General features: G+C 39.5%; 1 protein-coding gene across 1 annotated transcript in view; it reads right to left on the bottom strand.

The window, feature by feature from the left end:
- POLA1 (DNA polymerase alpha 1, catalytic subunit) overlaps positions 1-15,235 on the bottom strand; it is a 204,000-nt gene that overhangs the window by 171,987 nt on the left and 16,778 nt on the right. The window contains exons 13-20 of the mRNA XM_086468624.1: positions 10,587-10,661; positions 9,248-9,386; positions 6,092-6,252; positions 4,682-4,766; positions 3,850-3,911; positions 3,018-3,107; positions 1,302-1,418; positions 256-431 (exon numbers count right to left, since the gene is read on the bottom strand). Coding sequence (XP_086324750.1) covers positions 256-431; positions 1,302-1,418; positions 3,018-3,107; positions 3,850-3,911; positions 4,682-4,766; positions 6,092-6,252; positions 9,248-9,386; positions 10,587-10,661 — 905 coding nt within the window. The remainder of the gene's footprint in view (positions 1-255; positions 432-1,301; positions 1,419-3,017; positions 3,108-3,849; positions 3,912-4,681; positions 4,767-6,091; positions 6,253-9,247; positions 9,387-10,586; positions 10,662-15,235) is intronic.

Genomic DNA, 15,235 nt, shown 5'->3' with positions numbered 1-15,235 from the left:
AAACTCAAGCTTGCATATCCTTTTAGTATATCTAAACCAATACTCTCACAAATCAATTTGCTTTGCACATAATAAGCCATGACTCACGAGTAGCTTGCAACATTATAAAATACTGTGAATATTTTACTTTTCAAATACCAATATGCTAAGTCAGCACCTCCATGACAAATCGAATAAGCAAGCAAGAAGCTGTATAGCAGGAAAGTAGCTCCTCTACTTTCCAGTGAAGGATTAAAACATGAATCAGCAACATACCTGTACATATTTTGAATTTCCTCGGGCAGAATTGTTATCCTCTCTGTTTTCAAAATCTGATGGACCAGTTCAGTCAAATGGTAACTTTTGCAACGAATTAATTCTTTTGCAGAAATTTCTACATCACAGATCATTCGACCACAGGCAGCATTCCTTTCAGCAAACCCTCCTCGACCCTTAACCATATCACACAAGGAAAGAAAAAAACAAACTAAATTAAACACGTAAACAAAGAATATCTACCCAAAGTATATGCTTATATGACTCAGTCAAGTCAGCTGATCACTAAATACTCTAAATACTCTACTAAATACCGCTAATACTCAAGCTTTATAATTATGCCCTAAAGGAATCTACAGTATCTTTCAGTATGCGTAGATATTAAGAAGCAGATACTTAACTCTCATTACTAGTTAGATCTTAACTCCTAAAGTGTTATGCACTTTTTTTTTTCCTTTAATAATTAGAATAGTCCGAACAAGAACATGGGTGTGGATTTTGTTTTTCCTCTGAGGATATTTTTTGTACTAACAGCATGACAAAAAAGTCACAGAACAAACCACACACAAATACTCATCTTGGTCTCTAGGAAGGACGGGAAGAGGCAAGAACACGGCCACGTTCAGCACTTCAATACTCCAAGCCTCACACATTGTCCTCTGAACAAATATGTATAAAGAACTACAGAATTATTAACTCAGCAGCTCTCTATGGGATGATTCACCAATCAATCCAAATTACATTTTCTCATTTTGCAGTTATAGCAGACAAAGACTGTTACAGTAAAGACTATTGCAATTAATGTCATTACCATCATCTAGTTGAGATATGTAAACTAAATTAGCCTAACTCGAAAATTAGTTCAGCTTATTACTGTAATAAAAGTCATACAAACACTCATCATTTCTGATCTGGGACACACGAAATTCAGCATGACCAACAGTCAAAATACATCAGTGTCACATTTACAATTCCTCAGCAAAATTAATTCATTTTTAATCACATGCGACATAAAGGGGCTTAAAAGACTTGAGCAATCTTATTACCCCAAGCTTTGGCATATTGGACCTCCTCAGTCGACCTATCTTGGACCAGTGAGGGACTTTGCACACATTAATTCTTTGAAGCAGCACTTCCAGATCAAATCCATAAATATTGTGACCCTTGAAGCAGAAAAAACAACAAAAAAAGGTTACAACAAATGCAAATGGAAAGACTTACTTTCACACACTCAGTATTCCTTTGCCCTTTGTGGTTTTTTCCAACTAATTGATGGCATTATCTCTCTCATAGAAAGCACTTTCTAAGGGAACGTTCATCAACAGTACTCATTAGACTTAACACTAACAATGCTGTTCAGCAGAATACCAAAATCAGCTCTATAACTGGCTCATAGCACACACAATTCAGCTTTATGCTTTGATAACAGAGATTAGGATTTAAAGCTTTCTAGAAAAAAAAAAGCAACATTCTTTATACAGCATATAAACTTAGCTATGAGTAATTCCTTTTCTCACCATCCATGAAAGTCTCAATATTGTGTCATTTTTTTCCTTTGATACTACAACAAGTATAGATGTTAAACCTGGAGGAAGACATTGCAACCAATACTTACATATCAAAGTACTCCAGTAATTCCTGCAAAGTTTAAACAATGCTAAGGATATTGACAACACTGGTCTGTAACCTCAGCTGAAAGCAAAATGCTACCCTGAGGAACATGAGCCTACGTGGACCAGTCAGTCACCAGGAACTGCAGGTTCACCACACCAGGCACATCTATGTAGTGCAATACTGTGCTATAGAAGAAGCTCCTTAAAATCAGCAGCAGCATTACAGTCATAGTAGAGGGGTCCTACCTATATTGATATAGCGCTGATTAAACCAAGTGCAAATTAAACTGCACTACCATGGCTCAATTGGTTTTAGGATCAGAGCTGCCACACTGGAATCTTCAATTTAAAACCATTGGCTGCAGTGTTTCCCCTGATTCCTTCCCATAACCACCAGGAAGCCCAGCTCACAGGGCAAATACTGGATACCAGCCACAGTAAGCTGAAAACACCAGGAATCCAATTGCTCATTTCATCCTATTCCCGCCACTTAATTATTTATATTTACCTACAGAAGAAGAGTAAGTCGTATATAACCAACCTCAGATTTATAAACAACTTCAAAATTTCAAATTTCATTAAATGAAAGTCAGGACTGTATATTAACTAAACATAACAAAAAAAGAAAATGAGTAATTATAATAAATCCTCAGCTGCCAGTATAGTAGAAAATGTAAGAACGCTTATTACAAAACCTTGCTCAGATCCCATGGATTTGTATAGGTTATCATTTTGATTCACAGCATAAACACAATCTAAATGGTGACACAAATTATATGAGCATCTGAACTGAAACAGACTCTTAAGTTTACCAAGAGTTCCCGTTTTTCTAGAAATCCCAAGGGTTTCTTTGTTGTGTTTTGTGTTTCTGAGTAAAGAAAAAAAAAAACCCAACTTGTTTCAGGTACTACAGAAATACTGCCTATTTCAGATACTACGGAGAATAATAGGATGTATAAAATGCTGTCAGGGAAAATTCTGTATTGTCTTTGTATCAAAGTGTGCCTGCTGTCTTATAAGCAAATTCAATTCATAAGGCAGTCTAAGATAAACATTAAAAAAACCTATAAGGAGACAAAAGAAAAAGAACAAAGCTGACCAACTGACAGTATGCTTCAATTTAACTCTCAAAGTCTCAGAACTACTCACCACAACAACATCTGGGTCAATTTTGTGAATCTTCGCAAGGAAGAATGCCAGCAGTGTTCTCTCTGTTGCAGCAATTTCTATTTTAGCATTCTAAAGGGAGCAAGAGAGCACCTGATTTCAACGACTCAGTAAGTTTAAAATGGAAACATCTTCTCTCCCCTACTAGTTACAAGACAATAATAAAGCACCACAGAGTTCTCCCTTTCCTTCTGTAATTCAAGGCTTTTTGTTCTCACTCCCATAGACATAGAAAGCTTTTCTCCGAGGCTTTTTTCCATTTTGCTTTTGTATGCAGGTGTCTAGTGATATTTTAAGAGCCTCCTAAGAATCAAGCACACCAGGAAAATGCTCCATGTGCATCCTTCACTCACAGGCTTAAGATCACACAGAAACAGAGGAAAAACAAAAATAGGTTACTTTATTATTCTGTCAGCTCTCCCAGTGCCCTTTAGAAAGGATGTCCTCTAAATTTTGACAGACTTTGCTCTCCAAGGAAAGAAGAAACAAATTCTCCCAGTTTACTAGGAGTACAAAGCCAGGTATAATGAAAACGAATCGCAATTTCAGCCTCTTTGCAAAACCTTTCCAATGCTCTTGTCTAACACTCCGTCTGTGAGCACAACTAGCAGCAGTACTGAATCACACACACCACACGCCTCTGTTTTCACAAGCAACACACAATAAATACCTGGATTTAGGTTTGCAGAGTGGAAAACTAATGAAATAATCATGCTATTCCTTTTAATATTTCTTTTACACAACTTACCCAAAGCAACACGAGGTTCATATTTTAAAAGGTACTGCAATCAGAAGGGCAACAAAATGAAATTACCTTCTTTTTAACAGCTTCTTTGAAGTCATAAGGAAAAATGCAATCATTCGGTTTGGAAACAACTGCAAAAGAAATTTTGTTTGTTCTTACATACAAGTTCTCAACTGTACTTTCCCCGTAAGCATCCATCCACAACAAAGAGAGTTAAGGAAAACTCTAATTCTAAAAAGCTAACCTTATGTGAATACTTGCCTTTAAGATAACCAAGTAATTAGTGAAGTATTGAACAATTTTAATCAGTCAGATTTCAGATTATCACTGGAGCTTAAAACTATGGTCCACAGCTTCCAAAGAACTCCCTCTCATAAGCATTCAACACTCTTCTTATCCGACTGGAGTCTGAACCTCAAGGTTTAGCTGATCATACTACAATGACACTGCTGCAAGAGATTTTTTTTCCCTAGGAAAACTTGCATGTAAATACATGTGGTGTTTACTTTTTGAATTCTGTTCAGAAGAAGTGAAAAATAACTACATGACAGTAAATAAATGGTCTAAATTAATGGGTGAAGAAAGTAATCAAAGAGAACACATGATGAAGTAAAACTAATAAAAATTATAGGAAACTGGATAGAGCAGGGTTACTTTGCATCATCTGAAACTAAGATTTTTTCAATCAAGTCTTCAATAAAAAAAGTCAGTAACCAGTGAAGTTAAAAATAGGGAGAAAAGTCTGCCTGGGAGTTGAAACTTTGTCACTTACCTGTTCTAAGCCATCATTGCTGGAGTGACAGAACAAAGTAAAACAAAACAAAAACCATAAAACACAACAACAAAAGAAAAACTCCAAAGGAATTATTTTTCTACTCATAAACTATTCAAAAGTACATACCACAGAAGTGTGTCTGAAAAGGAGGCTGAGGTGGAGCCTTATCCAAAGGAAATTTCTGATGAATCAGAGCTGCAACAGCCACAACCTATACCAAGAAGATAAAGAACAACTTCACAAACATGACTACTATCAATACCCATTTCTTCCCTCCTTTTATCATTTTTTTAAGTTTCCTCATCTCTTTTTCTCTTGTTTCATGTCATTTTGAAAATTAATTCTAACTATAAACAGTTAAAAAGAAGAAAAGTTATCAATTGATCTCAAGTAAAACAAAGTAGAACTTACTCCTAAATGATTATCTTAGAAATTTGAGAGGAACAAAATTCATTTTGGAAAACTTTGCTTTTAACAAATTCTGTTCTGAATCTGAAGACCTCACAATTTAAAGGATTCACTATGAACTGCAGGGGAGAAGTGAGCACAGCAGGACACGTAGAGAAGCCCTGCCTCTGAAAGGGCTGCCCCTGAGCAAGCAGTCAAGACTGCCGAGAAGCTAAGAGGTTTTAGAGTTTAGAACCTATTAGTTTTACTGATGCTTCTGCTTGCTTTGCTGGCAGGGTGTCCTGGCTCCCCAGACACCAGTCACGAAAACCCAACAGAAGACAAAGCAAGGCTTTAGGAACGCCTTGGCAAGCAGAGTCCTGTTGGTACCTTGCATATGTCTTATTACATTGGCTAGAAACCAGGAATTTTCCATACTCCTCCCCAAAAAATTTCACTTCACCAACAGCACTAATTCTGCTTGAAAAATTCACCAGCCTAATTTTTCTTCAATTCAATTAGCCAGAAACAACTATTCTATCCTATTAGTGAATATTAAATATCTTCCTAAGCTGGGGAGACTTACATTAAAAAAAACACAGATAAACGTGCCTAACTACACATTCAGGTCTGCAGTCCACAACTGAGAGCGGCCACCTACGTCTCTCCTCCTTCCTGAGAAAAGGAAAGTTCTCACAGCAGAATAGTAGGTGCTATAAGATTTAGACCAAATTCTCATTCTATTTCAAAATGTGTTTTATCTGCAGAAAAACTCGGTCATGTTACCTAGAACCTATGACTAGCTCTACCAAAAAAAAAAAAAAAAAAAAAAAAAATCCATTCACAGCTGTTTCGGGACAGTGTCTTTCATAACTATTATGCACAAAAGACAAACCAGAAAGCTTGAAAAAATACATAGGATCCACTGTCACAGCAAATATTCTCACCGAACAGCCCCCCTGAACCCACAGTTCTCACGCTGGTGAGACCCCAGTAAAAATTTATTTGAAAAGCCTGCAGCACAGAAAGTTTATTCAACGGTAAATCCATTTAGACACGTTTTATCAGATGAAATCCTTCCATCCCTCAGAAAATTTTTAGTATATGCCAAAGAACGAAACCAAACCAAAATGACAGCAGATTACTTACCTCATTCTGGTGAGTCTTTGGGTTCTGAGTGGTCTTCATACTGAGGGACATGATCACGAGAGGAGGAGGAGGAGGAGAAAGATCTTTAACCACATTCACCAAGCCAGGCTTCATGGCCACAGCCTCCACCTTACACCAGCTGACCGATTGATTTGAAGGCTCTGAGGAAACAAGATGAACCACCTTCGCCATTCTGGGAGCCACAGGTAAGGCTTCTCTAATGGCACAGTTGCACAGAGCACATCCTTTTAATGTTTTGCCCTTGTGGGATAGTCCAAGATCCAGACTAATCCTGCCCAATTTTTGGTAACTCCCTGGGCCCCGACTCCCTGGTCAGAAGCCTGGTAACACCAGGGGCTCTTTAACACCAAAGAGGAGAGGTAAGATCTGTATCAAGTCCAGGAAAATGTGTAATGCAAAAAAAGAAAACTACTTTGGGCAGCTTTATACAGAGTCATATCAGAGAAAGGTATAAGCTAAATAAGCAAAACTCCACCTAAATTAATATACCACCTCTTAGCATCTAATCTTGTAGTCAGTCCAAAGGGAGAAGGCTTCATAAAAATTGATACAACTGAAACGAAAGAAATTTCTCAAATGCTACAGAAAAGGCAGCCAGAGTGCTAATCAAAAGAATTTTGATTGAATGAGAACAAGAACATATGACTGACTGAAATGCACCAGATAATAAATTCATTTAGATATAGTTCTTCAGAAACATGACTATGGAAATAAGGAGATGGGGGATGCCATAAGAGAGTTCATCCTACTCTAGTAGTATACACTATCCTAAAATGTAAGAGGCACCACAGAAAGCTGTTTAAACATCAAGTGTTCAAGAGCTAAAAAATTGTATAGGTGGAGGGGAAAAAAAAAAAAAAAGTCACGTTCACCACCCATTATAATTTGAGGATTTTTTGGTCTGTAATTCTTCACTCGCTTTAAAAAAAAGTGATCGTTCACAAGACACTGATGAGTTAACTCACTACACATCATAAGAACCAGGGGTTACATTTCTGATGGAGTGACCTTTTGAAGACAGCTGTTGGTAGACCTATTTATCTTACTCCCTGCAAAATTATTTGGCCTCTCTCTGGAAACCCACATAGTTTACCTTCTCTTATTAGCCTTGCTCTAAACGCAAACAGGTAAATGATTAAAATATCTTCATTTATAAACACTGATGATCTCTCCAAAGGAAAATGGGCAATCAATTGCTTAATAACTTTTTTCTTTGATCTCAAATATCTTAACACCCAGAGCTTCAATTAGCACTCTATAGAGCAGTGGTCTCCAAAGTGGGGTGCGTGCACCTCAGGGGGTGCATAAGACAATCCACTGGGGTGTGGGAAGAAAATATTTTTTGTACCATTAATAGATAAGCACTTTAAAAAGTGTCTATTTCACATACTTCATCCTTTTCTAATTTCTATTTTTGTGTTTATTTTATAATGTACCCAATATATTAGTACAGTAGTACATGTATATAATTTATAAATAAATATCTATATATTTGAGTTCCATGCTCAATTTTTTGCTGACAGCAGTGTGCAACCCAACAAATTTGGAGACTGCTGCTATGACAGTTTTTGAAGAAGTTGTAGAATTCTGAGGAAATGGTTTGAGACTTGCTTATTCTATATCTTCCAGGTATACTTCTTATCTCTAAGATCCTCTATTGGAAGTGAGGAAGGGAAGCTACATTAGAAAGCAAGAACCTTCTGACACACACTAGACACATGCACCCTAAAAAAACCAAAACAACCCAAACCCCAAACACACAAAAAAACCCAAGACCAAAACCCCCCCGACACACACAACCACCCTGCTTTGGAGCACAAAATCCACTGCAATGACTATAGAAAATTGCATAAATATAACTAGTCAGCTTAACAGACAGTTTTCAACAGAGTGGGCATGCCAGAGTTTTGAAATGAGCAATTCTAATATCAACATACAGACTCTCGCTGGAACCTGAAGGCTGTCACAGAGATGTGGGAGTGGGAAAAAAAGAGCTGCCTTAGATTACCATTGAAGTCTGGCGTGGAATCAGTATCTGAGCTCAGGCAAGATACTTCTAGGTGGAGATAACGCACATCAGCATTAAGTAAAATGGAATACTGCCTGAATGGTTGGTTATCATTGCCATAACATTTGTCACACTGGACATGAGGAACAAAACAGCTCTAGTCTCTTTCTTGACGAAAGAAAACACCAAAGAAATACAAGGTCAATTCTTGGGCCAAGAGTGCAGATGAAAAACCACTCTTAGGCCTTTAAAATCAGTGCCAGAAAGTACACTGACGCTTGCCAATGTCTGGTGGAAAACCGATCACAGCTAATCTGTCTTTTGGCAGTCAGGGATTTCTCTTGTCTATTCCAGCTCAAAATCCTTACTGGTATCAGCTTTGCAAGTGACTGAGAGAGGTGCTGAAGAAGAGAATCCTCCTGGTGTCAGCGTTCATACTGCCAATTCTACATTCGAAGCGCCCCAAGGAGATTGCACTAGTAGATTTTGCTTTTGTCCAGTATGATCAACTTTCCTACGTTCTTGGGAATATGCAGCACATGTGGAACAAAGGGCTCTAACCAAGCCAAAATAAGGCAGCATCACCACCTGTAAGTCATGCATGCCACTCATGAGGTAGAAAGAATTTCAAACTAAAAAAGCTCTGCACAACAAAGTTGTCTAAGTGCCAGAAAAAAACCTAACAGAAACAAAAAAAAGCCATCTAGCAGCAGTTTGTTCAAAAAAAAAAAAAACAAAAAACATACATTTGCAGAAAACCCACAAATCTTAAGTTATCAAGAGCAGAAAGAGGAATAAATTTCCAAGAAACTAAATTCAGCTCAGTAGAGGTGGCTTTAGGGTATGCACCAAAGAGTAGCTGCTAGGCACTGCATAGTTCCCTTTCACTGCCATTCAAAGTTATAATCTCATCTGTAGAGCGTACAACTTTAGATAGAGCTTTCACTCAAAAAAGGAAGAATAAGTTATAATTTGTACTAGATAACGAAAATTACACAGATAAATTGCAAGGTTAATTTACAAAATGATAATTTATCAGTGCAATTTAAATTCCCTCTCCTCCCCCCAATATATAATTATGTGTATTTTTCCAGCAACCAAGTTATTTCACATGCAAACCAACATACGTGGATTTTTTATTTCCAGCCAGCATGGTCCTTTGATCTTCCTACTTATCAAGAGAAGTTCCAGGCTAGAGGTGTTAGTTCCAAATACATGTGAAAACGTTTGTCCTTTCAGATCCTGGGGAAGACGAGGGCATTCAGCCTAACAATTAACAGAAAGCAGTGAGTCATTTCACCCTACAGAAGTCTTCAAGGTCAACACTCTATATTCAGACAGCACCTTAACAAAACCACACTGTAACTTCCCACAAGCAAAGCCTTAACCCATAATACCTTAAAGTAACAAAGAAATTACACTATTGACTGGACTTGAATAGGTGCCTAACAAAATCAGGACAGTAATGTAAAACGCACTGAAGCAAAAGTTCTTCATCCATACTGGATATAAGACAGAAATATTATCATCAGCCAAGACTACAACAACGTTCAATGACCATTTTAACACAGAAACTGCTCATGTTGTAAACTTAATTAGATAGTTACAGCTTTAATCTTGTCTGTCATATAAAGATTGGATAATCTGTTTCTGCATAGCTAAAGAAAAATTTGAGATAGCATCTCTACGGGATGCTGCTTTTGCATCCAGAACTAGTATTAAAAAACGGTTTAAAGGCGTTATCTCAGCAACTGACCTAATAGGTTCAAGACTGCTGAGTTTCTTACATTTGAAACCAATCCCAAGTATTTTTTCTAATGAAGAACAGCTACCGATGTTCTCATGGGAATTTTCTTCCATCTTTGCTGCTCAGTTCTACAGCTCTTCTCACCCAGCTGCTATTTGCAAGAGCCACATAAACAGAGATATCAGCTATATTCTGAACATGGATTCAACAAAACATTCCACGGTAGCAGGTAACTTAAAACATTTTGCATTACTTCAGGCTCTGATCCAATAGAGCTAAAGGGTTGTTTGGCCGCTTAGCTGACTCAGTGGTAAGGTGATAAAAAATAAAGCAGGATAACTGGAAATATAAATTGTTGTAAATCAATAAGCAAACTACAATTGGGGGAGAAGGTGGGAGGAATGCAGTAGTTAGGTTTTTTCCCCCTCATGCTTTATTTACACAAACAGAGCTAACGCTAACAAATCACTATGTCGTAGGTTAGCTCATACTGAACTGTTTTTGTCAAGGACTAACCAACTTACAAATGTTAACAAAAAAAGTCACAAGCTTAGGTGTTAACCTTTTTTTTAATTACAAGACAATGAGCAACTAACTACATACTGTAACAGAGGTACAGCCATTAGCTACTGAAGATCAAATCCTGCAAATTTTTATGATTTTACAAAAAAAAAAATTAGGAAGGAAAGCAGGTCTTTCATAAGATTAATTATACTTACCGAATATTTAACTTCTAAATACTCAGATTTTGCTGGAACATCTGGGATCTCAAAAGCATAGTATTTTTCCACTTTCTACAGAAAACAAAGATATTCTGTTTTTCAATATCTCCCAACTGAATATTCATTCTGTCCAATACGAAATCTAATGACATAAAGGCCAGTCAAAACATATATCTCAAATGTCACGGGCTTGATCACATACTACCAGTTCTGCAACTCATTATAACCATCTAATGATAGCAAGAATGTTTTAGTATCTGTATTTAATCTCTTTAGGTTTTCTTAACATGAAGTGATTCTACAGAATTGACTTACAAGTATACTAATCATTAAAAAACAAAAAACATACAAGCTTAATAGCTAACGAAAGTCAGAAACATTCTGTAAATTCACAGGCTTCAGACATACTCCTGAGAATGGGTGGCTGCAAACCACCAAAAAAATCACAAAATGGCCGAGATGGAAAGGTGTCTCCAGAGATTGCGTGGTTCAGCCGCCTGCTCATAGCTGGGTCAACTTGAGCAGGTTGCTCAGGGCCCTCTCCACTTAGGTTTTGAATATCCCCAAGCATGGAGACTCCATAGCCTCTCTGGGCAACCCGTGCCAGTGTCTGACCTCCCTCACAGTAAAAAAGTGTTTGTTATGATAAATTTCATGTGTTTCAAATGGCACCTATTGCTCTTATACTCCATTGAGCACCAATGAGAAGAGTCTGCCAGAGTCATCTTTACTCCTGCCCATCAGATGTTTATACACAATGATAAGATTGGCACCACCAATCCCTTATCTTCTCCTCTCCAGGCTGAGCAGTCCCAGCTCTCCCAGCCTCTCCCCACATGACAGACGCTCCAGGCCCTGTACTGATCTTTGTGGGCCTGTGCTGGGCTTGCCCCAGTATGTCCACATCTTTCTCATAGCAGGGAGCTCAGCTGAACGCAGCACTCCACATCTGTCTCACCAGGGCTCACCCAGGGAAAGGACCACCTCCCTGGAACCTGCTGGCAATTCTCGGCCTCAGGCAGCCCAGGGTGTTCGTGGCTGCCTTTGCCGCCAGGGTACATTGTTGGCTCGTGGTCATCTCAGTGTCTACCAGGATGACCAGGTCTTTCTGCAAAGCTGCTTTCCAGCTGTTCAGTCCCAGAGTCCATGGGGTTATTCCTCCCCTGGTGCAGGACCTGTTATTTCCCTGCGTTGAACTTGGTAAGATTCCCGTAGGCCCCGAGAGATCTCCAGCCTGTCAAGGTTCCTTTGAATGGCAGCACCTTCACCTAGTATGTCAGCCACTCCTCCTGGTTTTCCTACTGTCTGCAGACTTGCTGAGTGTGTGCTCTGCGCCATCATCCAAGTCCTTAATGCAGACACTAAACAGGACTGGTCCCAGTATCTGCCCCTGGGGTACACCGCTAGGGACTGGCCTCCACCTGGACTTTGGGCCACTGATCACAACACTTTGAGCCCAGCAGTGCAACTGGTTTTCAGTCCATCTTGCTGTCCACTCACCTAGCCCACACTTCATCAGGTTGTCTTTGAGGATGCTACAGGAGACAGCGTTGAAAGCCTTACTGAAGTAGAGATAAACAAGAGCCACTGCTCTCCCCTTGTCCATCAAGCCAGTTGTCTCTTCACAGAAGGCTCCCATCTTGGTGAAGCGTGATTTCCCCTTTGGAAATCCACACCAAACACTCCCAAGCACCTTCCTGTGCTTTGTGCATCTGGGAAACAGTTCTTTTCGCAATTAGTTGCTCCATTGTCTTTTCTGAGGGCTTGAGGTGAGGCTGGCCAGCCTCCAGTTCCCTGGAACTTCCACCTCCTTGCCCATCTTGAGGGTATTTTTGACATTTGCTTTCTACCAGTCCACAGGAACCTCCTGTGATCAACATGACCTTTTAAAAACAATCAAGTGTGGCCTCGCAACAACATTGGCCAGCTCCCCCTGCACTTATGGGTGCATCCCATCAGGCCTCATGCATCTGTGTCTGTCAAATTTGTTTAAATGTTCCCTAACCTGATCCTCCTCCAGCAAGGACAAGCCTTCTTTTCTTCTAGTCTCTTGGGGTCAGAGATTGCTGAAGGTGGACTTAGCAGTAAAGACCAAAGTGAAGAGGACATTTTGTATCTTGGCCTTTTCCATGCCCGTTGTCACTACATCCCCTGTCCCTTTGAGCAGCAGGCCTACATTTTCCCCTAGTCCTCCTGTACCTGTAGAAGCCTTTCCTACTGCTCTTTGCCTCCCTCACCAGATTCAACTCCAGGTGGGCTTTGGCTTTCCTTTTTCCACCATGATGTCACCTTCATTGGTCTGCCCTCTAATCCTGATCCATAAGCTCTTGACCAGCTCTTTGCCCATCCTTAGGCAGGGCTACATGCACTCCCATTGCTCTGACACGTAAAACGGACTCTCCCTCCTTGTCATCCCAGCCTGTCCTTAACCAGGTCCTATCCCACCATGTGTCCATGATCCCAATGAGACCATAGCTCTGTAACTGCACAGCTCCTCCTTATATACTGCATGCTTTAGTGTACTGGCACTTCAGAGAGGCACCCAAGAGAGCTGATTTCCCAACCACCTGCCAGCTGTTTACTTTATTACATGCTTAAAACAGAATCGTTTCTACGACAGTATTGTATTTTTCATTTCGAGTGACTTGGGTTTTACTAGAAAGTAGTCAAGTTTGTTTACGTATCTCTAACAAAGACAGCTAAAGCAGTCTCAAGTTCAGTACAACTTTACTGAAAGTTAAGTATCACTTCTGCTTTCTTCAGGAACAGTAATGATTTTCCACAACATGCACAGCTTGTCAGTTTCTAAGAATAACTATCTTCGTTTTCCAAATAATTACAATATCCTGTGCCACAACGCTATGGGACCTGCTGAAATGCTATGCTCTACCCTGTAATAAGTCACAAACCATCTGCACCACTGTTATATATTATTGTTATTATATTAAGCCCTAGCTATGGCAATAGAACATGACTCTTACTACAAGAATTCCTAGGGGCCCCTTAAATTTAAAAGCATATTTTCACTGGACAGCACACTAAGTTCAGCATTTTATACATAGAGTCAGCATAATAAAAACAAAGTCACCATAAATTGGAATAAAAATTACAAATAAACAAAATACATGCACAGTTATGTAAATATGAAGTTATTCGGTCCTGGAATTGGGTGGTTGGTTTGGGGGTTTTCCTTAAATTAACAGCATCAGCAATAGCTCCCTTGGAGCACTACAATGAGCAGTTAAGCTTGCTACTTCTTGTAGCACTGCAGTTTTAAGGCTGCAAAGCATGGGGAGGCGAGAAGAGGACCCTCTGCTATAAATAAGGTGGCAAACCCAGAAACAACTATGGCATCAGCAGCTACATGGAAGCAGAAAAGAGTAATATAACTTGGCACAACAGCACCACTATGAAGTCAGAACAGCATCACAAATTAGCATGCAAATATAGATCTGAACTGTTGAGCCAAAGCAGCACCTCACACGAGCAGCGCATCATAGCTGTAACGTAACAGATGGTGATGCACGGCTTTTAGCACATTATTACTGCTTCCCCCCCCACACCCCCTTCTTTTTTTTAGTTTAAAAAAAACCCTCTCAGGCTTCAAACAAGTTCTTGTTGCAAACGCAAGCTGAACATAGTGTAAAAATAGTATGCTGCAGTGATTCATCTGCGTTATTCCACAGAGCTCAGCTCAATTACACAAGCGTCTGGTCATAACTGCAGTGAATGAATGCTTTGCTGCAGAGTAATCTGCCCTTCAAGTGGCCCTTCAGAGAGCAGAAATGAGCAGTAGTGATTAGCTGCTAAGTTCCTAAGTGGAGTAAGGCTGCTTTCAAATTGATTTGTGAAGACTTGCTAACTTGGCAGCAGTGCAACCCATTGAAGCTACAATTAGCAGCAGGTGCAGGAGGAAATGATATGGCTTAAGTGTATCTGTTTGCAGGGACAAAGTTTGGTGCTGGCAAGGCCAAGATGCACACACACACACGCAGAGAACAACTTGTCTCAGTGTATAAATACTGGCTCTCTGTGCATCATCACAAAACTGGGTATTCTGAACAAGAGAACTTTGGGTGCATGGCAGGTATGGGAGTAACCTTTCTGATTTCCAGGTAATGACGGAAGAATAACAGTTTCTCAGTTTCACAGTACTATGCCAAAACTGAGACTTCATGTTGCTCTGAATGCACTGCTCACAAGTGCTCTACTCAGCTGAGCAATATTGCCAATAGCCTTTAAAAAAAAAAAAAAAAAAAAAAATAAATCTTTCAACACACCAACCCTTAACAACGCAGTAGTGGAACACAGGCTGCACATCACATGGCAGGAGAGTTCTAAAGCATATTAGCTCTTAACCACATACAGTCACAATGGCATGATGACTTTTTTGGAGCATTCACTCAGCTGAGTGCCACCACCATTTCAATCCAAAAGCCCCGCATAGCCCTATGGAAACACAGATGCAAGGGCTGTATAACAACCTAGTATCTCTGGTGGTATGACTGTAATGAAAAGAAAGATGACGACTCTTTATGAAAAATAGATTAATCAGATTTATAACCAGGCAAATTGAGGTCTCTCAGAGAGGAACAAAAGAAAAGGAGGGTGCAGTAATGGGACAAGCCCACTACTTCCACAATTAT

The sequence above is a fragment of the Leptosomus discolor genome, chromosome 1 (genome assembly GCF_034619465.1).
Source record: "Leptosomus discolor isolate bLepDis1 chromosome 1, bLepDis1.hap2, whole genome shotgun sequence".
In the NCBI taxonomy this organism is placed as follows: domain Eukaryota; kingdom Metazoa; phylum Chordata; class Aves; order Leptosomiformes; family Leptosomidae; genus Leptosomus; species Leptosomus discolor.
This window is presented reverse-complemented; position numbering and strand designations above follow the sequence as displayed.